The sequence below is a fragment of the Gastrolobium bilobum genome, unplaced genomic scaffold (genome assembly GCF_033153095.1).
Source record: "Gastrolobium bilobum isolate Gb01-03AN ecotype WA unplaced genomic scaffold, APGP_CSIRO_Gbil_v1 utg41704, whole genome shotgun sequence".
Taxonomy (NCBI): domain Eukaryota; kingdom Viridiplantae; phylum Streptophyta; class Magnoliopsida; order Fabales; family Fabaceae; genus Gastrolobium; species Gastrolobium bilobum.
This window is the reverse complement of record NW_026898429.1, coordinates 23,644-51,039: the sequence shown is the minus strand read 5'-3', so window position 1 is coordinate 51,039 and position 27,396 is coordinate 23,644. Positions and strand designations below refer to the sequence as shown.

Below are 27,396 nucleotides of genomic sequence, written 5' to 3'. Positions count from 1 at the left end.
GGGAACCCAATAGAATATTAAACCCACAAAAGGTTGACACTACAAGCAATACTTCAGGGAACAATACAACAAAATTATAAATTTACAACAGAAGCTAAAGTTACAAATTTACAACCGTTATCACAAACCACCCCCCCACCCCTCCTCCTCTCTCTCTTCGAAATACGTTCCAGTTACAGAACCATTATGCGGCTCTAAAGAAAGTCAGATACCATCCGTCGATAAAAATCCAAATATTGTATGATTGAAATTGCAATCATATATCTCTAAAACCAGAAAACAGAACTACCAACAAATAAAGCTCATTGAATTAATAATTCTAAGCACCTAAATGATCTACTACGCCGGATAATGAAAAGAAAAATACAACCAAGAAAATATGAAGGGCGTTGTGATTTTCATTCTAACATCTACAAAATAAAAGGACAAATTTTATTTGCTATGACTTGCTGAGCATTCGATTTTTTATTTTAATTCGAATTTTTGGTGCAGCAGGTGTACCTTCGGATGCCTCGGGTTTGGTATCAACCCTTCTCATTTCTAATTTAGAATCATATCCTCCGGGTTCAACAGATTTCAGCTGTCTTGCTACGTCAACTTCAGGTTCCTCTTTCTTGCTTGTCAAGTCTATAGAGGATCTCTTTGTTTCATCACTCAGCAGTTTTGCCAATTCTTTTTCCTTGCGTTTTTTCTCTTTCTTCAATCGTTTTCGCTCCAAATATTCTGGATCATCTTGGCGTCCTTTATGATCTTCCCGCTTGCGTTTCTTTTCCTTGCCTTTGTGCTTTTCTTTCCCACGACCAGAAATTTCTTTACCCAACAATTCTCCATCAAGATCGAATCTAGCAGCAGAAAGAGTCTGAAGGCTGGCATATCGTCGTGCATCAGCATCTATATTGTTATCCTGGATAATACTAGATGATGACGGGTCCTCCGGTTGAGGTTGTGAATAAACTACACTTGAATCAGCAGTGCATTGGAGTTCTTTGACCAATTCATCACCATCACTCAAAAACTTTGCACTACCAATACTGTCCGTCATGCGAGAACCATGATTGTGCCAAGAATTAACTTCTTCAATATTGTGATTACCAATGCTAAGAGTCTCGGCAAAATTCCTCTGGGGTGCATCTACTGAAACTGAACTGGTAGCTCCGTGATCCATTTCATTACGACCACCTAAAGAACGTTCAATCATTTGGTTATCAGTATCAGCCCTACTGGTCGCAGAAGATTGTTTAACCTTGATTTTAATTGGCCTCTTTCGTTCATGGCTATGGGATACAGTATCAGCTTCCTTGGAAACTTCATTGGGAGCTTCAATTGGTGCTTCCCCGGGAAGTACTGGAAATACCTCTTTGGGAGTCTCAAGGGGCACTTCATTTAGAGCTTCAGCTTGCGCTTGATCGGGAGCTTCACAAGGTGGGTCCTTAGTAGCTTCGTCAAGCGCATCCCTCAAACCCTCAGTCATGGCCAAATCTTGTGTAAGGTTTTGGGTAGAGTTTGGCAGTTCCAAAGGTTTACTTTCTGAATCAAGAACAAATATGTTCCTCTGGTAGTTGCAAGCTTCTGGAAGACTCATATGCAACGCTCTATTTTCTCTAGAAATCCCATGGAGAGTTGGGGGTCTGCAGATAAGCAAGAATACATTCATGAAAAAAGATATACATAAAAAAACTTCATAATGTAAGTATATGCGTGTGTATATGTGTGTACACCCAGAACAAAGTGACATTATTTGGCAGTAAAGCAGGAAATTAGCATCACTTAAGTCCCTCGACAAGATGTTAAATTTCTACACAAAGAGTAGGAAAGTGAATTGGTTACATACTAACAACAAAATATTAGACTCCAAATCAGATTGATTTACTAATAAACAAAATTATCAACGAGTAGCAAGAAAATCAGCATGTTAGCTTTTCATTTTTATAAGGAGTATATAGTAGACATATTACTACCTTCCTGCAATAGTTTGTAATATGCAGAACAGGTAGTGCCGGAGAAAGACATTATTAAATGCCATACGCCCTTCCAGTAAACTGAGCAGAGCGACAAAAGTCTGGCTTGTGATTTCATCATTTGAACTCAATCCATCTCTCATCTGACATAGCCTCATCACATGGGTGGCCAGTTTCAATTGCCCTGCAATCAAAGAATGTAAATTTTCCTACACATAATAAAGGGGAAACTAAAGATGTATATCAAAGAATAAGTATGAGAAACAGAGTAAGAGTAGGTGGAAATTAGGTTAATTACTTTATATTTCTCTCTCCCTTTCACTCCTTTTACTTTAATTATTTTTTTTATTTGTTAAAACCAGATTTAAACAATAATTTAATATTAACCGTCCAAAACCAAAATTTGGAGAAACTATATATATTTTGAAATTAGTCCAACTTTAGATGGATTTTATAAAAAGTTTTAATTTCACCAGTTCTGAAACAAATTTCTAGTTTGCTAAACATCTCCATAGATCCTCTCTTGGGGAAAGAATTCACAACCTCTTAAGGAAGGCTCCTCCACTACATATTTGATAAATAAAAGCAATGCTGCATCAATGCCCTTGGAATGGAATTCAAGATCAAGGAGTGCTCTGCTTGCTTCAATTCGAACCTGCCACATTGCCTTTAGGTTCCGAAAAGGCATTACAAGTTCATATACACGATCCTGTAGTAGAGCTGAAGCATTAGATATTTCATGTCAACCTTTGAACAGCAGTTCGATGCAGAGTAAGATGACACTTACAAGAGGAATGAACCCTGAAAGCTTAAGAGCAATCTGAGTCAATGTCCGGATACAACTAATAGTCAATATTCCATTGTAGCTTGGCATGAGACTAGCAGAAGACAATTCCAGATATGTAAAATATAATTATAAGTAAAATTGATAAATCCACCATAATTAGTAAGGAATGTATCATTTCACCTATCAAATTGTAAAAGCCTGTCAATGCGTTTGAGGAGTGATGACAATAGCAGAATACTCTGTCATCAGTTTTAGAGTCAGAAAGAAGCCTTATTGTCATAATCAGTTTGAGTGGTTGAATAATATTATAAAAGAGGTGAGAACCATATCAATGATAAATACCGTAAAGAACCAATTCAACCCAAAGCTTAAGCTGTTTGGTGATGGCATTTTTAATGGTTTATATTATATACTCTAACACGCCCCCTCACACGAAAACACTGGACTTGAAGGGTGGACAAAACACAGGCCTACCTACCTGTGCTGAGAAACTCCACAATACTTAATTAATTATTAATTAAATGGGGGCGGTAAGGATCGAACCTGTGATACCAAGACACTGATACCATGTAAAGAACCAATTCAATCCAAAAGTTTAAGTTGTTGGGTGATAGCCTTTTAAATGGTTTATATTATACACTCTAACAAATACAAATTAACAGCAATAAATAAATATGGACTCTCAAACAAAAACAAACAACCTATGAATGGTTGTCATAGGAATGGATATTGAACAGCTCAAACCACACTTCTCACCAACAAAATTATCATCTCCCAATACTTTAAATTCAACATCTTTGTCTTGGTTAATTCTTAGGTACTTAAGGAACTTTGTAATTAGTAAATCTAAAACAAAAAGACACAAGGCAAGCTCAGATCAGTATATTAATTCATGCAGATAATCATGACAATCAGCTAGAGTAATAAATAGTCCATGAACCTGTTGCCCAAACTCAAGCTCTCCAACTGACTGGACCAACGCAGCAAGCCAGAAGACATCTGAGTAAGGGTTCCCGTTGTTGTCGTTGTACTGTGAAAAATAGGAGGATAAAAATGACGAGTCACACAGCTGTTCATAGAACTTTTCATAGCCAAAAGCAAGAAGCAATCTTCCAAAAAAATAGTAATTTCACTGCCAAACCAACATATATCCAAAGGACAGTGATGTATGGCAATAGGAACAACCAAAAATGGTGCAATACAACAGCAGCATAAAGAAGCAAAGAAAAGATACAATCAACAAAAGTTAGTTGATTAACCTTGTTTTTGGATAGTGGAATCCTAAATATAAAATAAGGATCGAAGGGGCCAGCTACAGGGTTATCAATGGCAGATTGCAGCTCATGGCAGCAAGCCAAAAAATCCACCACAGAATAACGGTGGATGGCATTGAGGCAAATGGCAGAAGCATAGCAGCCATATTAAAAAACATGCATATTATACAATTGAAAAAACTTACAACTTACATCAAGAATTGTAAACATAATTTGCCTCATACGTGACTTTTCGGCAGTGTGTATCCAAGGAATGGATGGCCAGGCCAGCCGACAGTGGAGAGGGACATGAAATGGGGTGTTAAGAAATCCCACATCTGCTAAATATAAAGACGAAGTACCCTTTATAAAGATTGAGCAGTAGTCCCCCTTGAGCTAGCTTTTAGGATTCAGTTATGCCCAATCATTCTAACAAGGATCATGACCTTGCTTAAGCCTTAAGCACCTCATGACAAAAGCAAGGATGTGCATGCACGGCAATTTTTTTGGGGATAGATCAAACAATTTTTAACATTGAGGAGGAAAATATCTATGCGCTAAAGTATAACCTAATATAATTGAAAGGGTCAAGGGTTACATGCTTCATAGCCAGCTCTATACCTGCAGAGAGGCAAGTACAGAGACAATGATCTCTGCAGGATTAGAAAATTCTTTTCCTTACAAATTGTCGTGAACCGTCCATCCCAAAAACTTAAACTGTAAAGTGAAGTATCATGATTGGTTTTATATTACCTCTATAAGACAAAATAATTCATGATCGGAATTCTTTGCATACTATACAATGAAATAAATATTATTTTACTAAACAAATATGAAATAGAACCACTATATAAACCAAGTGACCAACTGCTTAAATCCCTTGTCCATTCTCTTCAAGGCAACAAGGAACAAATAATTAATTACAATTCAATTGAATTTCTAATAAAATTATTTATTTGAAACAACTTAATAGATGCATTCAGTTCATTTGAAAGGAATTCCATTCACGCTGAGGATTAATCCATACAAAGACACCATAAATATGTCCTATTACAATTCACTGTTTCCGTTCTATGGATTTAACTGCCCATGTCATAGTCACGTGTCATTCTGATGAAAAAATTAATGCATGCAGCAGAAAGTAAGCAATAACCTTTAATAGCTGTAAAACAAACTCGATAGCCTCTCTTGGGCTTTTCTTGTCAGCGGATCTGACCATAGCTACAGCATGTGGAATGGCCTACAACAGACAATTATTAAATAAAAAATTCATTGCAAGTTATAAAAGATAATATGATAAAATGGTTTATTATCCAACCACATGCAGAATACATACCATATCAAAAATCAAAATTATCATAGGATGCACAAGGTTACCGATAATATAAGCGAATTTTAAACAAAGGCAAATTCAATATTCAGTTTTGAAACACAACAAATCATTGACCATGCAAAAAATACAAATAATTCTATAATTTATATTCCAGCAATTCTGAAAATAAATAAAACAATGACACATACATTAAGCACTGAAAATCAACAAAAATATAAAATTATTTTTAATGGCTATTCTCAACAATGATGTTCAACAGGAATGCCTAGGAACTTTGAGTATCTCCGGTGTTGTAGGCTTTGAACAGAGGAAACATGTGGTTAAAATAACTGCATAGATAATGGATAAATCATACGGATCTCAACATTTAGAGATTAGGGACATTCTCTCCTTTGTATTCTCAACATCAACAACACCTTTATCTCAAACTAGTTGGGTTCGGTGGCAGGTGGACCCAAATGAACACCTTTAACTCCGCCTATGTATGTGTGCATGCATGCATGCCTGTCCCAAGCCAAGGTAAAGGAGGAAGGTTGATGTCACAATCCAGTTGTAAGGTATAGGACTTGGAGTGCTACATTGGAAACATAAGGTTCTAGTGTGGGGTTTATATGGACTTTGGGTTCTCCTACCATATAAGCTAGTTTTTGGTATGAGGTTCTCCCAAGGTTCATATCAATTGGCGTCAGGTGTAACGAGACGGTTGTAAAAGAAAAGAGCTATATTTATGAGATGAACCGTTATCATTTCTCTCCTTTGTATTCTATCCTAAGAAAATCAACTCTACCTTTATCTCGCTCGCATGTGGCCCTTCCTCTTAGTCAAAAATAGCTTCAAGTCTCAATCGTTTTTTATTTTATTTTTTGTATATTCAAGTCTCAATCTTTGATCAACTTCAACAACATACTAAAATCTCAATCCTCTACAAATAATTTCAGCTTTATTTAAACATTTCGAACTTTATAAATGTTAAATCTGATATCTGGTTCAGTTTTCTTATAGGACCAGATATGCATATTGCACGGTGACATTCATTCTAACCCATGGTTTTTAGCTGCCGTGAGGCTACTTCACTGTAGTGACTGCTTTTTCTCATGTCGCAAAGGCAGCTTCCCATCCTAAGCCTGACTAGTGCTGTGATTTGTTTAATTCTATCATTATATAGATTGTAAATCTATTCTAAAGTGAGATACTTATTTAAAGACCTACTTTCTGTTCTTTTCTTCTTCTTTTTTCACTAACAGTGCGTTAAAAATATTAATTATCTTTAGTAAAACCTAGGATTAAACCCATTTCCAATCCCTTCCTACGGCTGATGTACAATCCGACTTTGATAAATAACCTCCAAGCCACCCAGAATTTACCACTAGTCAACCTCTCATTAGGGAGGCTCTATTTAATGCTGAATACTTATAATAAGATACTGATTGGCACTTTTTTAGCATTAAGCAGCTAACTAAATGTTTTGGTCTACCGCATTTGTATTCTGGAACTTGAATACTTGTGTTGTATGCACAACTGCTAATTTGTGCTATGTTTTGTCAAAGCCATACTTCTGTAATGGAAGATAGGGCTGTGCAAAATAACCGAACTGAATTGAACCAATCCACATTTTTCTGAATCAGTTTTGAGAACAGAACTAATTTTATATAAGAGTTTAAAAAATAAACTATACCAAAAAAAGGGGTTTGGAAAACCGGTTAAGAATTGGTTTGCATATCCAAACTTGCTTGGAACCAGTTATAAATCATAAACTGGTTTTGAGACATGAACCAGTTTTGAACCGATTCGGGAAAATAAAACTAATGCAGATTAAATAAATCAGTTCGGCTCTTTCAACTGAACCAATTTAAACCAGTTTGGTTCGGTTCAATGAACAAAACAATTCAAGTAGAATCATGCCCACTCTTAGTCGAACCTATGGTAGCACATAAAGATGGTCCAGCATCTAACAGATAACATACAATATCATTTGAAGTTATCTCAGGTGCTCAAAAGTCAAAAGCACATTATTTTACCATCAGATGGTGCACCCTAGAGAAATCTAGATTTTAACAAACTATGATAACAGACTTAGTAACTTGAGAATTAAGTAACCTGCTACACTTGCTTTCTGATAAATGGAGCAGCAATGATTGATGACCATTTGGGTAAAATCGGTACAACATCTACATGGACATACCCACACCTACTTATAGATATCTATGGTATATATTTGGTGTTAATTAGTAATAATTTTATCCTTTCTTATGTTGAATATATGTTGTATAATGGAACTTCAACTATTACTGTTATAGAGCTTATTTGTCAAAATTGCTTAAGATACATAATATGATACGTGAGAATTAAAGAAAAGTATACACCTACGATACATTGAGAACAAATACTCTCATGTCACCGTTAATTTATCTATAGACGACTGAGATCATCTCACGACATCATGTGACATGAGAGGATCCATTCCGAAAATACACTACAATAAAGAGTTGCATTTGAATTAGTGCATCGAACTCCCTAGAGCATAGCTACACAACATACATACATGAGTTTAACAACCTGACAAATGGCATGTCCACACTACCATGAAAATCCATAACAGAAAAAACTTAAAGCAATAGTTCACAAAGGCGGACATTAACAAATACAAATATATGCAGTAGCATCATACATAAGATTTGCATAAAATGCAAGTATATTAAAAATATAAAAAAATAAAATATATGATGACCCTCCAAAAAAAATTAAGACAATATTCAGAACATGTGTAATCTCAAACATATTTCAATCACATCACATCAGGGATAACTTCATACCCATCCTACCTCCTTGCATTACCTCAAGAACAAAATACTCAGCAAAATCATGGAAATCATTTGGCCTGGCAAGAGTGGTTTACAACAACAACAACAACAAAATGTCACTTGATATTGTCAAAATTAAATAAGAGTAAAATAAATAATAATTTTAACATTCTCACTTTGGAAGTCCAATGTCAGGATCAAACCTTCGATTCTTGTAAAATTTCACCAAATGGAGAAGACCAGAAAAATCCGTCTCCTGCTAGACAATGAAATTAGGTCAAAATTAATCAAGCCATGATGAAAAAGAAAGAACTGTCAGCATTTCTTATCCAGTGTCAACCGTAATTTGAATTTGTAGTAGGTATAACAAGTATAACTATAATTCACATTTCAATTAATTATATCCACGAACTTTACTAATACTCATGCAACAGCTAATGTTATCTTTGGCTCCATAGTTACTCATGAACTTGACTAACTTTTAAACCTCCATTTGGAGTTAAACAATATATAGAATTTAAAAATAAAAAATAAAAAATTGAAGAATAAATGAATGACTTTTTTCTTAGGTACTAAAATTTACTATAAAAGTCATGGCAAGTTATCAGAAGTCAATAACTATATTAAATCAAGATCTGACAACACTGAAACTATTCAGTTAAATTGAAGATAGACTACTCAATTGACACACTGCTCATGAATTTAATGTATTTAGCAATCGACTGATATTTCTTGAAGTCATAATGCAATGAGTAGCCTAGCATTTAAATACCTCAGATGCTGAACTTGCCAGTGCAAATGCTGCTTCAATTCTTACTCTCCAAAAAGCCTTGAGTTTGAACCAAAGAATTTCATATATTAACTTAGAATTCAAACTCAATTACTGAAAATACTATACATTACAGAAAGGAATTGAAACCTTGGAGTCACTTAGAAAATTGTTTAGGGCATTCACGACAGAAAATGATAGCTGGGGTGATGCCTCAAGGGCTGCAATTGCTTGTGCCTGAGCAATAACATCTTTGTCCTTCTCTAATTGATTAATCTAATAGAACATAAAAACTATCAAGAATCAATAAATATAACCAATTACAAAAATTTAAATGTAAAAAAAGATATAAAACATGAACACCAACACAAATGAATCAGCATGATTAGCTTCTAACAAAACCCAAAAGCCAGATTAAAACATTACATCGTTGCAAGTTTTATGTAGTTGGGCCTTCTGGTTTCCACAATAGATTAGAAAAAGGCACAAGTCATAGTGGCATGGTTCACATCTCAAAAGGAAGGCTTAGACACAGACAAGGAAAATTCAGGGCCTGTTTGATTTCTATTCTTAAAAATAGTTTTCGAGTTTTAAAACAAAAAAGTTGAAAAACCTGTTTGGAAAGGGCTGTTTTGAAAAATGACTCCCAAAATAATAATTGGTTTTTAGTATTAAAAACTAAAAATGCAGAACCACCAAGGGATGTTCTCAAAAGTTGTTTTTTGATTTTCTTGTTTTTGAGGTGGAAATTTTGTAAATATGAACATTCATTAATGGCACTTTTGTAAATAAATTTAATTTATTTTTTAATTTTAAATTACTTTATGTTGGCAATCTTGTAATTAAGAAACCTCAGTAATGACATTTTTGTAAAGAATTACAACTTCTTTATAACTTTAAATCTAACTATATTCAAACAAGTTTTATGGTACTTTTACTGTCAAAATCTATATTCAAAACAGTTTTTGAAAACAAAAAAACAAAAACATATTCAAACAGACACTCAATCTTTTGCAAACACTTCACATCAAGTTCATCCAGTACTTGTAAAGGTTCAAGTAATGCTATCTTTGCTTAATCTTCCACCATGAAGAGTGAAACCAAAATAGGTCACAATTATAATGTGACATGCCCAGAACACCAAAAATCCATGACCAGCATACAGCTTCCACAGATCAGCCCCTAAGCATAAGTTTCAACAAAACATGCCAAATCGGTTCTTAGCATAGACCATTCTCGCAATAATTAGTCCCTCCCTTGGACTTGGAAATCCCTATATAGTGGAAAGTTCTTCTGCCATAAAGGGCAGGGTCGTCTTCATGATATGTCAAACACAGTCATGCAGAAGCAAATATGGATAATACAAACAACACCAGTCATGCTTTAAACTTACAACATAATCCCCGAGCTCAACTAGCAACTCTGACCACTTTTGTTTACGTTTGACTCTATTGATCAAATGACAGGTGAGACAAAGAGGTCGGAGACTAAAATTTCTTTCCTTATTGGAGGATGAAACCTCAACATCAAATCAAATATTCAAACACCACAAATGCTGAAGACAAGAAAAGTATAAGGACATTCATTTTAATATAAGACAACAAAGTTGTAAAAATTTGCAAGCAGGGTAAGTAAAATGGTTGTCCACATAAACCCAAAAAGAGGATATAAATAATTGAACATATGCAATGCCTCTCATAGCCTAGTAAAACAACATATCACAATAACTCTAAAGAACCAACTTGCTGTGCCACTACCAGTCTACTGCAATCTCATACTTACCCACATCTGAACTGGTTGATTAAAATGAACCTCAGCAAGGTACTCCATGTCAGGATCTGCTCTGATCCATAATAAAGGGGACTCAGTACTGCTATATCACAGGGAAAAAAATATCAGAAACTCAATGACAACAAGAAGCTTCGACAAATGATGACGATGTTGATAGGAAACTGATGTACCTGGAGCGCATATCCAAGGAAGGTACATCACCATTATCATCAGAGCCATCAAGTTTTACACCTTTCTTAGGCTTTTGAAAGCGTCTAGCAGCAAGTTTTGAGTGGCATTGTATTTCCAACAGTTGCCATGCTTCTCCAGCCATCGGTAAAATTGGATGATCATACATACCATCAAGTTCATATACCCTGATACTCATCATACCAGGCCATCCACTATCTCCATCTCGATTTTCAGTATCAGGATTAATATCAAGAATGGATGTACTTGAAGTCTGCAACGCTGTGCATCCCCGCAACACAGCCAATTCAACCATATTCTTCCTTTTGTTATAAGAAAACCCCATCCTTAGCAGCAGCAGAAAGTAACAGATCAGAATATGAACACAGAAAGCATTTAAAAAATGAGAGTAAGAGTAAAAAGTAAATACTTATTTTACACCTTAAAACAGGACATCCACATGAACCGACCCACCGAGGGAAGAAATCTTTAAGAAATGGACGTTCAAGATTTCCAACCTTATTAGCAAAATGTCGAAACTGCATATTAAAAAAACCAATAAAAGAAAGCCAACAATCAGATTCACATTATATTCACAAAAACGAAAACCCATCAGGATGCTTAAGCAAACGGTACACAAGATTAAACTACACTGCATTTCTCAGCTTTACAAGGACTTATTTATGAAGTTTATCCTAGCTTCCTTAATGAAAGCAATTTTAAGGAAATTTCATCAATTAGCTTGTCCATCTCAGTTCATTTTTCCCAGTCTTCTTTGATCTAGAAAATGCCAAAGATAGGGTGACACAAGAAGTCCTGTGGACAGCTCAAGCAATGATAGGAGCAAGTATCCAATATATTTGAGTTATAAAGGATATGTATGATGCAACACCAACTAACATGAAAACTTATTGAGTTGTAACTTTAAGTCCATAGGTTTTTAACCTAGTATTGGACTAACTTACTCCATACACCCAAGAGGTAATGCCACATCAAATGCTTTTTGCAAATAATATAATCTCAGTTGATAAGTCAATTCTAAACTTTAGTTGTAAGGAGAAAGCTTTGGAATCATAGGATTTTCATTAAGTAGGCATGAGACGAATTAAGGGCAATCCTTGGAAACAATGATAAAATTGCTCCTTTGTGACTGAAACCTCTTTGCAAAAATGCAAGTATAAGGCTGCATACAATTGACCCTTAACCTTACCTTGGCAAAATCAAGGAGCCTTGCCCTTTTTAGGCATGAGACAAACAATATGAAATTGAAGTTTAGTAAATGCGAGTTAGGTGAACATTGGAATCCGAAAATACTACAATTTGCAAGATTTGGGTACTTTATATCCATCTTACATATTGATGGTAAGATTTAATGGGAAATCAAATAAAACATTCAAGCTAGGTGGATGAAATGGAGAACAAAGAGGTTGTTCCCCATACTCAAAACTTGTCACCTTCTGGTTACAAGGAGTAATCTTACCGCTATTCTCATGTCAACTGCTTTACTCCATGCTTTGATACCTACAACTGAACACCCAAAACACATCCCACAACCTGACCACTTGTTCTTAGAATTGAATCAAGGCCTCCTAGAACAAGTGATCACCTAGAACTCCAAGCAAATTATTTCAAGTGGCAAAATTATTTTTACATTGCGAAGCGGATACCTTCCTTTGGAGTTCTTAGTGGTGTTGCCTGTTTTCAATCACTTCGGAGATTTATATCTTTTGACATTTTAAAGGATTTGGCAAAATAAGGTTTTCAACAAGGTTGTCAAAATTGAGATTTTACCTAAGATCGGAAGGGAGTGATGATCATAAATCGTGGGATCGACCCGGATTGTAAGATCTTATATTTTTAATTTTAATTATAAAAAATAACATTAATAAATATTAAATATTATTTAAACCACAACTTCAATCATTAAAGATTAAAATTAGATTGAATTTTCTCCTTAGTAATAAGATAATACGAAGAAGGCCAAAAATATCGAGAGAGAATTGGATTTGGTTAGACAAACAAAAACGAGAATTAGTGATAAACATATAGATTTCATATTTCACCATACAGCAAATTGGGGAATAGTATCAGGGTATGTATAATTATATATAAAATAAAAGGGTTATAACATAATATAAAAAAAATCAAACATTTAGAAACAGAGAGATGGGTTTCTTTTCACTGTACAAGGAATGTGATTTGAGAATAACACAAAATCAAAACACACAAAAATGGAACATCACCCAGGCCCAAAGAAACAGAGCACAACATGTTCGCTCCTTGGCTCGCATCACTGGATTTCGCACCATTACACTAGATGCAGAGACCCGCAGTCATGGTCGCTAGAGAGAAGAAATCAATCGCAAATCTGAGTGGTCTTTTCAAGTCTTTGACAGTGTAAACAAAGTTTTGTTTTACCACTACACCAGAAGCAGAGAGTAGCAGTCGCGGTCACTAGAGAGAGAGAAAAAATTCGCAAAATCTGAGTGATTTTATTTTTTAATTTTTGGGTTATGGGTATTTTTTATTGTCCAGATCAGAAGACAAACAGGTTTGAAAATTTTAAAATCGTTTCAACAGTGGTATCGCAGGATCCTACCGTCTTTACACTCTTGCTAGTCGATCCTGTACGATCTTGATTCAGACCGATTTTATGTGCAATTTGAATCGGCCATGGTGGGGAAACTGTAGGATAGTACGATCCTACTTTTATCTTGCGATTTTAACAACAATGGTTTTCAAAATAAAAAGGAGGCAAAAACATAGAAGAAGCATGTGGGTTGTGCAATGGTTGAAGTGGAATGCTAGCATCATCAAGGACATCTCTTTTTGTCTGCATATTTTATGGGATAGGATTGCATTTATGACTTCTCTCGGGTGCCATGTAGCTTCTGTTCATGGTTGCTTTAAAAGAGTTTTTGTTTCTGACTTGCAAATAGATCAGACACCTGCATTGCCATTTTAGCCTCTTTTGCTCTCGTTTTCTTCAAGTTTGTTTTTGTGATTTCTACTTTTTCACTCATATTCTCTTCCAAAAACAATTGTGTAACCAGAGAATTGTGTAATTTATATCATTATTATAATATAACTTTGACTGACAATTTTTTGCGGATATTATTTAGTTATTTGACATTTTTTTTAAGGTAATCATGATAGAATTGAAGTCCTATTAGGATTGAGCAAAGTCTTGGAAGACTGTTTACTTGCCAGTCAAGTGTTAGTATGCCTATAAAAGGCCTTGTTACGTGAAAAAAAAAAAGAAGATAAATCTTGTATTTTCACTCATGTCTGGCAAATGACTTTCCTTGAAGTCTGATGAATTCCAAATCTAGAGTTTTCTAAATCCTAGAACCCTTATTCAATTATTCCAACGTTCCAAGTTCCAAATTTGATTCCCTTATCCCTCAACTCTAACTCTGTCTCAAGCTACTGCCTTTGCTTTTCCCCTCTGCATCAGCTTGGTAGTTGGTATCACATGCAAAATTTATATATCCTATATCTACGTCAGATCCACACTTGTGTAATTATAGATAGATGAATCCAGCAGAAATGGATATATGACAATAATATAATTACCTACGAGAATTTATAGGGTTTCCTTGAACAATTAACATGCATATATATAAAATGTCCGAGGCTCAGAACTATAATAAATGTTAAAGCATTTTCAGTAGAATAAAAGAAAATGAGCTAGAAATCATTTGTTATAAATTAACTACTCTGTTAAAGAATCTAATTATATACAAAGGTTTTCAGCTCTATTGCTTTAAGATAATTTCATAGAAGCTATGTGCAGGTACTAATTCACAGAATTTACTCAACCAGGAGCAAATTACCTCCTTAGTACTAAGAGTTTTCATGGACCGTGTTTTGTCTTGAGCCCGAGAAACTATAGTTTGCAAAATCTACATATTGAAAACAAAAAGAAACAATCATCAAACCCCTCACTCAAGCACATAAATTTCAGGAATGAGAGAGAGAGAGAGAAGAAAAAAGCACTTGATAAGTAACCAGCACAAACAACGAAATAAAGAACAAGCACAGTAAAATGATAATGGCACATCATGAATAATGGGAAAGCTGTGAAATGCAAGGAGACCACTCAATGTCTCGATGAGTACTACCAGCTGAGCTAATTGATATGTAAACTTCAGAATATAAGCACGAAAACAAGCTAAAAAACTCCACAACAATACTTTGTCATCAGTCCAAAGTATCTGACAATACTTATCCAAACAATCTTTAACATAGCATATAGTTGATGCTTAAACAAAATTTTATTTAATTGACATCAGGAACACTATTAGCTCATCATTAGATCATTTACTTTTTTTTTTCTAATTTTCAGTGGACAAGCACAATCAATGTCTTCAAAAACAGATGTCAATCAAAGAGAGAGGTTTAAGGTTTTTAAGGTCCAACTAGGTCGATAAGTGATCTATATATACATATATATTATGGAAATATATGACTATATGACAATATGCAACATGTTTTTAAAGAGGTTGTTTAGCACATGCAACAAGTTAACATCAACATCACCTTTATCCCATATTAATTGAGGTCGTGGATTGATGAACCCAAATAAAAAGCAAGAAAAGATTGAGGGAAAAGAAAAACAAATAAGAGAAAATAAATCAATACATAATATACGGAAAAATGACTAGAAAAGGCGTCTAGAACATATGAAATAGCAAATCTACTCCTCTGCAATGTTTATAACTTTTCTCCAATTCGTCCTAAGACAAACCATACGCCAATCTATTTCTCACTCTATTAAGTATTGCCTTCCTACTTTCCCTGAAATAAGTTTCAGGAACTCTTCCTCTCTTTGTAACCTACTCTTGAAAACAATTTTTTGTTCTTAAGGGAGCATCTAGGGGTCATCAAATAACCCAAACCATCTTAATCTATATTCTCTCATCTTTTCAACCACGGATACTACGCTACCTTACATGAAATATCTTCATTTTTTATATTACCCATCCTTGTATGACCACACATCCCCCTTAATATCGACATTTTCACTATTCCCAATTTATGGCACATGCTGCTAATGTGTTGGCCAACATTCAACAACTCATAACATTTATAGGCCCTGATGTTATTTTATAAAAATTCTCTTTTAAACAATCACACAAACATCCTAATGTGTTGCGCCATTTCATCCAACATGCTCCGATTCTATGATATATTTAGCAAATGAAACAAGTATTAAACTAAAAAAATTATTTTAGAATATTTCTATAACCTATGCTAGTCTCGCATAAAAGTTGTTAGAAATATATAATTAAATCATTAATGTGCCTTCACCAACAGCTCAAGCTTTTGGGAGAATTCATTTTTGTCGCCCCATTCTTTTTAAAATAAGTGGGCCTACGTATTATCCACACTTCAAGTCAAGAGGGCTTTTACGTGTGCGCTCAAGTTAATAAAATAAAATAAAGAACAATTCATGTGTCTTCACCTAACAATTGAAGCTTTTGGAAGAGCTGGGAAAGGTAAAGTTTCTCATACTATGCTAGTCCTCAATGTTAAGTAAAAGGAGAAGAGGTGAGACTTCTGAATATAAATAGGAGTCAAACTGCAATTCGTTCCGCATTAGACACATTAATAGGAGAGAGACTGAGTTTTGGCTACACATTGGTAACCATGAATTAAATCCAATGAAAATATTTACACTGATTTTATAAAATAAAATAAAACAACCTCGCCCAGTTCAACCATGAAAGGGTTGATCGCTTTTCCAGTTCAAATCCTGGTTTTGAAATTTGAAAGTTTTTAGGGGTTGTTGGACTGAGCTTGTTAGAGTATTTACTCGTAGTTGAGCTCGCTCTCTCTCTCTCGAACACACTCGTCATGCCTTTGATCCGTTACTATTTCTATCAGCCAGTACAGCTGTTATTTCATTACAGTTAAGCATAACTAGTTAGCCTTGTCAGATTCTGCTACGACTTGTATTTGATATAAAGGATTGGAGGTATATTCTTGAAGGAATATACCCAGGAAACAATCGGAATGCCAAAAAAGCTAATAATTGTTGTATAGAGTCCGTTAGATGGGTTAGTTAGGTAGTTAGTCGGCTAGGGGCTTATGTTAGAAGCCTAGGAAGCTGTATATAAGGGAGGTACACCTGATTGATGGACAGCTTTTGACAAACATTGAGTTGGGCTGGGAGTTTCTCAGTTGAAGGTAAGTGCCCCTTGGCAAGAGGATTTTCCTCTTGTATGTTCTTTGATCTCATCGATAAAATTGACATTTTTGTCCAATTTCCTCTGTTTCCTTTGGGCTGAGAAATTCCTTGCCTTGAGCAATCCAGAGCTGTAACAGATTCTGTTATAATACTGAGTCAGATTCTGTTAATAAGGTTATATTTCACATAATAAACTTCAGACTACAGATTCTCTCTTTTACTTTCTCTGACTTTCTTGTTTTCTCGCCTGAGCACAACTTCTATGAACAGCTTGTAGATTTCCTAGTCCAACCGGCTGGTCTGGGTTTGAAAACCATCACATCATTATACTAATGAAGCACTATATAGCAAGTCATGTTGAGTGTCATTATACTTTCAGCACATAAATTAAAACCTTTCCAAACAGTATAAGTTCAGTGCTTAGTTTTTCAGGAGGTTTATCAAATGCTACCATAAGTTGGGAAGGGCAGACGGACAGATTGAGAACATATCATGCACACCATTCAAACTAACGAATCCACTATCAGGAAAAGGAAAAATCAGAAAGATAGCAAGAATATCAATATTACTATATCCAATAGAAAAAACACAAATACTTGATCACCAAAAACAGCACAGATGACAAACCAAGGCACATCCAGTATATCTAGAATGGTCAGAAGGACAAATAGGGCAAATGGCAAGTACTCACTTTGCGGAAAGATTCGGGACCCATCTGCTTTTCCAACATCTGAAGAACTGCCACCTAAACAAAGGTACAAATAAAAAAGGAATTATCTAATTCCATACTATACAAGGGAACATATTACTATCCAGGCTTGTTGCTGTATGTCTAAAAGAGGGAAAAAAGGAAAGGGAAAAAAACTCACAGACTTCCATGATCTTATTTTTCCATACAAACCAATGCACTGTGTTCCATATAAATCCTTACACGAAGCTGAGCAGCTCAAAGCTGTTGCTCCATCATTATCAACTTTGCAAACGGCACAATTTGCCTGTAGATTGATTTACATGAGCATACAAAAATGTAATCAGCATATTAACTGCTGCACATTTTCAACTCAGAAGATTATGCTCTGTGGCTTCAACATAAAATAACATTAACTAACCAAGTTTAACCATGGCAATCAAAGAATAAAAACACACAAGTGCCTGTTTGACATGTCTTATTTTTAGGTTCTCTTCTCCTACAGAAGCTTAACCAAACATAATTTTATAAAAGCTCTTATTATAAAAAGAGTTTTTTTAAATAACGAAGAAAAAGGGAAAAAGCTAAAAGCTCCCAAGAGTAGCTTTTTTTAAGATGTATTCCAGCTTTTTGGAGTCCTCGTATTTATTTTATATTTTTACCCTTAGTTTAAACTTGTATTTATAAATTCTATCCTTTACCCTAATGATTTACTCTAATAACTAATCATTCCATCTCCTCCCTTTAAAATCCTAAGAATAGCTTTATGCAATCACCAAACAGCTTTTAACTCTATTTTTAAGCTAAAAAAAGATGTATCAAACATGTTCTAAATATAAAATGAAATTCAATTGAGAAACTTCGCTAGTCGTTATATGTCCAAATAGGAGAAGATGATCCAAGCTGAAAAAGCGTAACTCCTCGCGCATTTGAAATAAGGGCAAATTCCAGAGCACAAGGATCCCACCTTTGTGAGGATAAAGGTGAGTGTCGATTATATTATATTTAGCCTTATCCTTACATTTTTTCAAAGAGAATGCTTTTCAAACTCGAACCCATAACCTTCTTGTCACAAAGGAGACACCTTACTGTTGCTTCAAGGCTCACCCTCTCCTCAAGCATTTGAAATTAAGGATTTTATAGAAAATTAATAAATTAAAACAAATCTGCAGAGCAGAGAAAATGAAAAACTGATCTGCTTGATATTTGAGAATTCAAGCCAGCACCTTCAAAACCAAAGGGAAAAAGAGGCCATTTAAAGCAACCAGGCAAAAGAATATTTATAAGACATAAATGAACAGTCCAAAGTGTCCACTCCCAAGTAGCAATGTTATACCACAAACATTTTGAGACAGCCAAAGGAGCAGACTATCATAATGAGTAACAGCCTAATCCTAGGTGAGTTAAACTTTGCATAGATCAGACTGCCAGGGATATTATACTACAGGTATATATCTTATATGGCTCTGAGTTCTTTTAGAGATTGAAACTTCGAGAATAGAAAAGAAGAATGGAAGAAAAATGGAGAATGGAAGAACAGTATCAGTTTATTGAAGAGAAAAACAAATGAATATACAAGACACTTCCTCTTGCAAAGAGGCACTTCGCTTCTAACTAAGAACTCTCCGTCAATACTCAGAAAATACCAACCTATATCCAATAGAGAGGACAACACCCCCTTTTTATACAAATAAAACCAACCCACCTAACTAACTTTCTAAACAGAGTATATTCTATCAGAATATCCTTTCCCTCTTAACACTACATTCCTTGAAGAATACCCTTCCCCTCTTAATGCTAATTGTACCAATATCATTTAGTAATTGACAGAAAGAACAGAAACAGTCAGTGAGATTATCATGTCTGTAATAACAGTCAAACAGACTGGCATCTGTTATCTATTCTGTTTTGATTCAGCTAACACAGTAAATGACAACTGTCTTAACTGAATCTATAAGTATGTAAACCAAAACTCAGGAAGAATAGAATAAGAATACAGATTCATTTCATCAGTGTTTTTCTCCTCTCTCTAACATTTTCTTTCACTTTACCTCACTTTCTCTGAACTCTCAGTTCGATCACAGACTAACCAAAAAACAAAAACAAACCTTGTATCTCCGGTACCGTGCCTCATTATTTCCCAAACATTTCTTAATGAAAAAATCTGTCAAGAAACCAGCAAGCCCATCCAAGAGCCACTCTGCAAAATGCAAATAAGCATTCACCAATCATGTTAGAGGAAACAAGTTTTCTGCAAAACTTACAAAGAATCAAATGAAAATAACAATCAATAACCAATTAAGCATTATAAAAATATCCTCTGCTACATTACCATCAGTTGGTGCCTCAGGAGTGATATACACACCAAACCACTGTCTTGCAAGGGCATATGCTAATTTTATCCTTGTATCAATAGTCTGTCACAACAAACACTAATGCTGAGATTTAAGCAGGCAAAGCAGCAAAACCATATGCGGAAAACTCCCATGTGAAAGAAAAATAGTTTATCATTCACTCAGAAAGAATTTGATTAAAAAATGATATAATAAAATATAAGAATTTAAACAATGAACTGACCTGATCAATAACCTTCTCATCAAACAAAACTTGAGAACTAAATATACTCATAGAGGCTCCAGAACTCAAAGATGAAACTGCCATCTCTGGCTCTATGAAAATTTGCTTATATGAGTCAAATGGGAAGTCTACAGAAAGGTATTCCTTATAGCAGCTGCTCACCAATAGAAGTTCAAATTATCCGATCAGTATACAATTTTAAGATAAGGATCCTGTTTCAGGCCTGCAAAATTGCAATTACCACATTCCCAACCTGAAGGTACTATGGAAAAATTCCACTGTATTCCGCATCTTTGACAGATTAGGTAGCAAACACATGTGTGATATGAGACTAAATTGGTGATCAGGAAGAATTTCAAATGGGGCAACAGCCAAAGATATCCACCTTGCAGCAACAGGAACATCCAATTTATAAACATATGTTTTCCGAGGAGGATTGTCCTTGCTTAAGACCTGAAAAAGAAAAGAGATTCAAACATATACAAATTTTACATTTTAACTCTGCAAGGTGTATAAAAGATAAAAAAAAAAAATTGTATAGAAAAAGAAATTTTATTAGAAACAAAATAGGTGAATTACAACAAGGGGGCGCCAAGAAATCCTCTTAAACAGAAAAGAAAAAAAAGAGAAAAAAAAAATAATAGACAAAGTTTACATCTCATAGCATATATAAAATAGCATCAACCAAAGGATAAATATCAATAATAATTTTCTTTTCCACTTTGGACAGTAGGCATCCTTCCTTTACCCTTCTCTTTCATGGCATGGAACTAAAAGACAAGTGGGAAGCTGCTTCAAAATTTTGTGAAAGTTAAATATTCTCTTCAAAACAAAGAGCTAAAAATACAAGCCAAAGGACAAAATCTTTAGCTACACAAATCCTTAACCCTAGAGAACCATGCGGTGAGCATGGATTGAACATGCGACCTTCAGATCTTCAATCTGACGCTCTCCCAACTAAGCTATCACCGCAAATCAAGCACAACCAGCCAGAAACCAAAACTGGGCTGGTAGCATTGCAGAGTTGTATAACCTAACAACAAATTGATAGTGATGACAATAAATGGATGACTGAGAGAAACCCCACAAATCATGAAGCAGCCACAAATTGAAATCCAGGGCATAGCATTTCAGAGTTGTATCAAAATGACAGCAACGGTTACAGATAAGGGTACTTTTGGGATGAATCTTATCCAAAAAGAAAAAGAAAATGAGAATCAAAGAAAAGAAATGGAAGGAGGAAGGCTGCATTCAATCCAAAGAGGAAGAGGAAAAAATCAGAAAATAGCATCCACCCTCAAACTTCAAATATTTTACAGGTAATGCAAAATATCCAATAACATCACATGCAGGAAAAGAAGATAGCAACCCAAATTGTAAGATATTCCTCCTTTAAGCTATTTGAGGGGTCTAGTGAAAGAATTAAGAATAAATACCAGAATCTAAAAAACAAAGCCATAGCAACACATTTCACTGTTTACCAGGCATGCCAAGCTTCAGTATATTAGAGATATTAGAGAAAATATACTTTGTATTTTTACTGTTTCCGATTCACTTTATCTTCTGGGTGTATTTAAGTTATCATGGGGTTGTGTTCACTTGAACCAGTCCCTTAAACTGCATTTTACTTAAACTGCTTTCTATTCAAATGACTCACTGCTGAGTCGTCACCATCATCTGATACATGTACAACAGTGGACTCACTTCAGTGCATCTTTCACATGCAACACAATGAAAACTCTCCAGAACCTTCTCTCTCTCTCTCTCTCTCTGTGTGTGTGATTTTCTCTTCGTTTCTCACATTTTCTCTCAGAAATCAAATACAGTACTAGGCGGCAAAAGAGAGTAATCACTAACGACCATATGAAGGAAAGAACTGTTTCCAATATTTTTCATGGTAACCAATTAACTTTACATTCATGTCTTTATTTTATCTCATTGTTCAAAACTTTCTAGTTTTCTACAGTTCTTACTATCAGCATAGTAGTCAAAATCATATCATTTTCAACAATAAAGATTCCCAAAGAAAAAATTCAAGGAAGCCTATCATCCTTTCCCACCTGTAGATTACACCAAAGAAAACTGAAATTAAAAATACTCCAATTGACCAGTGGTTGGAAATGAAAGAAATTCCAATTCCCAACATGACTTGACTTGACAGGAAAGTACATATACCTATTGACAAAATACAACTCCTAAATATTATCAGCTTATTAAAAATAGTATTTTGCATGCTTTCAGAACTAAAATCCTTAACATCGATATCATTCATTGCTACCTGATACAGCAAGCTTCCAGTACTAACAGCCACAAGATTGTGTGCTACAGTGAACTCCAGGTCATAGCTGAACATGAACAAAACAACAATACGGACTTCAAGCTCATACAGTGAAAAGTAAATATTATTATTATAAATGTGGGCATGCACCTGATGCACACACACAAAGAATAGGGAAGGGTTAAACAGTTCATACCAGCATCGTTGTGAATTGTCATCGATACAAGGGAACCAACACCTTGCTCTCCTTATCTGGTTATCAGTATGAAGAAAATTATCTTTGAAGTGGATTCCTGTCTCTGCCTTCTCTATCCAATAGTCAATACGAACAAATCTCACATTCTGCACCCAACATCAACCTACATGAGAAAACAGAAATAGTAAACCTCACCACAACAACTCATTTCTCACATTTTACCACCACCATATTTTCAGGTAGGGATGCTACACTACCCACCAATTAAAAATAACAGCCAATTTCAGTAAGTGGGTCAAAAAAATAGGTAGAAAATTTAATACAACAAAAAAACATCAGTTATGGGGTACCGTTATAAATAAATACATGCAATGTCTTGATGATACATGTGGAAAATCGGGTTAGTACTTCATTCATATTGAGCCATACACGTGGCAGCAACTCAGTATACTTTAGATAATTAAAAGTTATAAATATATACAAATTATAAAATCAGTCTATGTCTAATTACTTCTAATAATTCAAAACCATACAAAATGTAAATATTATTATAAGATTCAGTTGTCAAAAACTCCCAAAAATATTTCTAGCAAGGGCGCACAGACAGCAACTATAACCTGCTTGGGCTCGGCAGAAGAATGAAACCCATTTTCAGAAACAGGTTGCTCCTGCTGTTCACTTTCAACCTTAAAAGGTTTACAGCAATTAATGAGTAAATTAGGCACCAGTTCTTTCTCGAGAGATGACAAGTAAACTGAGACAGCAGCATCAGCAGCAGAGCTAGGAGAGCACACCGAGCTCCATCTCTTTTCATCCTCCAACTGCTGCTGCTGCTGATGATGATGCGGGTAATACTCAAACTCCGTGGGCTCACCATCAACCCAAACACTTTCAATCCCTAAATTCTCCGCGTGCAACCCAACGATCCCAATCTCCGGCACCGCAATTTCCAATTCAGTATACCTGCAAGTAAAATTAAATTAAATCTCTCGATTTCGATTATGTGATCCGGAATCTAACTAGAACACAGTCTCAACACCAATAAAACCTAATCCACACAATCTTCAGCTAGTGCACGTGGAAACAAGAGTGAAACGGAAGGGAAAATGTGAGAAGCGAGAAACGAAACGAAACGAACCCGTAGACTAGGCGTTTGTCCATGTCGATGGAGAGGCAAAGCTTTTGGTGGTGAACTAAAGCGCCAGAGTTTTCGGGCTTGGGATCTTCATTCTTGGGCTTGCGAGGCTTCGCCATGAGGAAGCAAATCGAGGTATGTATTTCTCTCCTCGTGTGTTTTCCTTCCTTCCTTCCCTCCTTCTTAGCGAGTAAACTGATGCGTTATTTATAGAGGAAGTGGTGGCGTGCTTGGGTCACACCTTGAGAGAGCGATGACGATTTAGTGCCCTATCGATGTCGTCTGCGCCTGTGCCCCCTGCCCTACATTTGTCAACCCATTTAATCAACGGCAATTTATAGCTTCTTCATTGGGGTTAATTGGTTTAAGATTTACCAATTCCCCCGCATTCTGGATTAGTCCATAGCCGGCTCAAAGAGTCGAAGCTCGTGGGAATATCGGAGGGAGCCAACTCGTCTCAAAGAGATAATTAAAGTTGGGTAACTCCAAAAAAGATTTACCAAAATCAGCTTTGTAATAAGGGATGAGATATTATTATTATCCGCTAATATTATTATCAAACGTTACTATTATGTTTTAATCGTTAATTTTTGTTAATTAATAATTATTATTTTTTGTGAATTAATAATTATAAAATTATTATGCACTCTATTAAAACATCTTCAAATTTATTAACCTACTTGTTAAAAATATTAAAACATGATAATCCCAATTTTGAAGAGGATGGGAATCGGATCCCTTAGGATTTTAGATCACAATTGATATATATATAAAAAAAAAAAAATTGCGGTAATATAGCTTTCATATTTCTACAGTTAATATAGATAAGTTGTTTATATGGATCTGGATCCTCTCATGTGAAAATTCACATGACTATGTCATGTAAAGAATAATAACCATACAAAGGTAGATCAATTGTAATAATAAAAGAGAGAAAAAAATGTTAAAATAAATAATTATAAAATCATAATCGTTGATTTACTTTTGTATGGTTGTGATCTTCCCACATGACCATATCATATTTTTTTTCCACTGAAAGGATCCATTTCCATTCTGAAATAAAATATAATTATTAAAATACTGTATTTCCTTTACAAAATAACATCATTTTAGATTCAATATAAATAAAAAAACTAAACCTGCATACAAATATTTTTTATTGTTTTATGCAACGACAAAAAAACTCTCGTGCATCATGTAGGATGGATAAATAGGTTCCATGATGTTAAGACATATTTTATACTTTGAAGTTAATAAATTCCGATTTTCATAAAACATTTTGTTTCCTTATAAAATAAACGAAAAGAGTATATTTCATTTCATTTGATGCTCTTTATTCTTCTAAATGTTTTGTTACTTATGCCAATTGAGAATTGTTGTAACATGAATAATCATTTTAACAGTTGTAACTATTGGCAAAAATGAACAAGTAGTTGTAATAATAGATAAGCTAACCATAAAACTCTATAACAACTATTGAGTTTTTATGTTTTGCGAGTGACTTAATTAATAAGATACTTTATCGGGGTCTCACGTGGTGGGGGAAAATGGGGTTAAGTTATTTAGGAGAAATACATAGAAACTAATTAGTGTTGTATCTCAGGATGTAAATGGATCGGACGGTCTATCACGGCTCACGGCTCGACCTATATCAAATCATGTTTAGCCTATATCAAATCATGATAGGTTTTTTTTTTTTACAATACCTGGCCTATAAGTTAACAGGCCGACTTATGTCATATTATTTATATTAAATAAAAAATTATTTAAATTATTTTTAAAATTATTGAATGCCTAATATGTTTACATAGACTAACCAGCATAGGTCAAACCATTTATTTTTTAAATATAGATTAGGTCAGACTTGTAATTTGGTCCTACGCAAGGCTAATATATTAGGTCATGCTTAAAGTGTTTTACACATACCTGACCTATTTAAAATAAAGAGATTAAAATGTTACTTTTGCTGAAATTGAAACCTGCTTACAGAGTAAGAGACAAAATTTGTCTAATTATCCCACAATGTCTTCTCTTACCGATAAATCTGTTCTTGATGTAATTAATAAGTTGATACTTGATGAGTTGTCTTCTGATAGAAGTTTGTTGGCAAAAGAGCTTAAATGTTTACTTGGATACCTAACGGAAGAACAACAAAATGTGTACCATAGAATCATGGAAACAACATCTGCAAATAAAGGTGGATTCTTTTCTATATGATTTTGGAGTCATGGGAAAGACTTTCACATAGAAAACATTGTATGCTGCTTTCAAGTCAATAGGAGAGATTGTTCTTAATGTTGTTTCAAGTAAAATTGCTTCATTATTGTTATTAGGGAGAGAAATGCTCATTCTCGGTTCTGCATACCAATTGATATCATTGAGCATTACACTTGCAGCATGTAATGTTTCAAAGTAATAATAATAATAATAAATAAAATATAAAATATCTTAGATATTTTAGAAAATTAATGATTAGATTTTAAGATTTTTATAAAAATAATGATTAGATTCCTTAGATTTTTGTAAAGGTAATAATTAAGATTCCTTATATTTTTATAAAAGTGATGATCTGATTTCTTAGATATTTATAAAGATAATGATTAGATTACTTAGATTTTTATTAAAAGTAATGATTACATTCCTTTTTGAAATTCTATATAAACCCCCCAAAAGAAACTTAAGATCTTATTCATGGATTAACGAAAATGTGCAAGAGTATTTGCCTCTTTCATTTTATGAATCTCCTCCTTTTTGTGTAGGGTAAGAAGAAGAGAGAGAGAGAGAGAGAGATAAAGAAAGAAAAAGAGAAAGAGAAGGAAAGAAAAAGATAGAGAAAAAGAAAGAGGAAGAGGAAGAAAAAAAGATAATGTAATATTGGGAGTAAACAACTTATTGTCTCCTTTGTTTTTAAAGTTGATTTTTAGATATTTTAGAAAGTATGTTGGTTCTATTGTTATTTATGTCATGTTTAAAGTTGGTATTTATTTCTTTAAAAGTTGTGAAGACGTCGTTTCTATGCCAAAATTATTCTATGAATTTTTCTACTCTTTTACTCTATTTTCTATATTTGGCTTTGATGAATTTATTTATATTATACATGAGAATGATATTTAATCAAGTTTATAGAAATCAAAGAATTACTTTGATACTAAATGAATGTAATATTTTACTCAACGATTTTTTACGATGTGACTGATCCACAAGGGGATCAGAATGGTTATGGGATAAGTGACGCCTTATCATGACTTGAGTTCCGCCGTACAAAACATATCACATACAGAACCCACATAATTTGGGCGCTAATAGAATTGAGCATTAGTCTTTTCAGTTAAAGATTACACGTTCTTGTATATGTTTGTATCTAGAACCCACAAAGTTTGGGTATGACTAAACGAATAGCCCACAAAGGTTTGGGCTTATAAACGCTCAACTGTGGCACAATTAGTTCAAATTCTTTCAGAAGTGAATG

The 27,396-nt window shown here is 34.4% G+C and overlaps 1 protein-coding gene and 1 non-coding gene across 6 annotated transcripts; both read right to left on the bottom strand.

Annotated features, from left to right (window-relative positions):
• On the bottom strand, positions 1-24,095 carry LOC133316269 (transcription initiation factor TFIID subunit 2). 5 transcript variants are annotated; one of them, XM_061518003.1, is made up of 26 exons: positions 23,931-24,095; positions 23,410-23,755; positions 22,793-22,938; positions 22,597-22,663; positions 20,572-20,771; positions 20,319-20,472; positions 20,074-20,158; positions 19,850-19,941; positions 17,923-18,048; positions 17,745-17,798; positions 14,697-14,765; positions 11,302-11,399; positions 10,863-11,207; positions 10,684-10,771; positions 9,052-9,177; positions 8,905-8,961; positions 8,309-8,388; positions 8,167-8,209; positions 5,152-5,238; positions 3,686-3,775; positions 2,926-2,984; positions 2,746-2,836; positions 2,502-2,667; positions 1,959-2,142; positions 1,462-1,628; positions 1-1,305 (listed from the first exon to the last, which is right to left on the bottom strand). In XM_061518003.1, exons 1-26 carry the CDS (start codon positions 24,044-24,046, stop codon positions 440-442), a joined length of 4,002 nt encoding a protein of 1,333 aa, XP_061373987.1. In that variant the 5' UTR covers positions 24,047-24,095; the 3' UTR covers positions 1-439. The 5 variants fall into 5 exon arrangements, with proteins under 5 accessions (XP_061373987.1, XP_061373983.1, XP_061373986.1 ...); XM_061517999.1 differs by having other exon boundaries at positions 1-1,628; positions 10,684-10,774; XM_061518002.1 differs by having other exon boundaries at positions 1-1,628; positions 8,336-8,388; positions 10,684-10,774.
• On the bottom strand, positions 21,218-21,290 carry TRNAF-GAA (transfer RNA phenylalanine (anticodon GAA)). Its single transcript has one exon. It is a non-coding gene; the product is annotated as a tRNA-Phe (tRNA).
• Positions 24,096-27,396: the final 3,301 nt, after the last annotated feature.

What these genes read in the sequence shown, in the direction of transcription:
- LOC133316269 (XM_061517999.1), bottom strand. Translation starts at nt 24,046, where the DNA reads ATGGCGAAGCCTCGCAAGCCCAAGAATGAAGATCCCAAGCCCGAAAAC. An exon ending in TCCTGAGGCACCAACTGATG is followed by an intron (nt 19,942 to 20,073) that starts GTAATGTAGCAG and finishes TGCATTTTGCAG; the next exon opens with AGTGGCTCTTGGATGGGCTT. An exon ending in TTGTTTTACAGCTATTAAAG is followed by an intron (nt 3,776 to 5,151) that starts GTTATTGCTTAC and finishes TATTTTTCACAG; the next exon opens with TACAACGACAACAACGGGAA.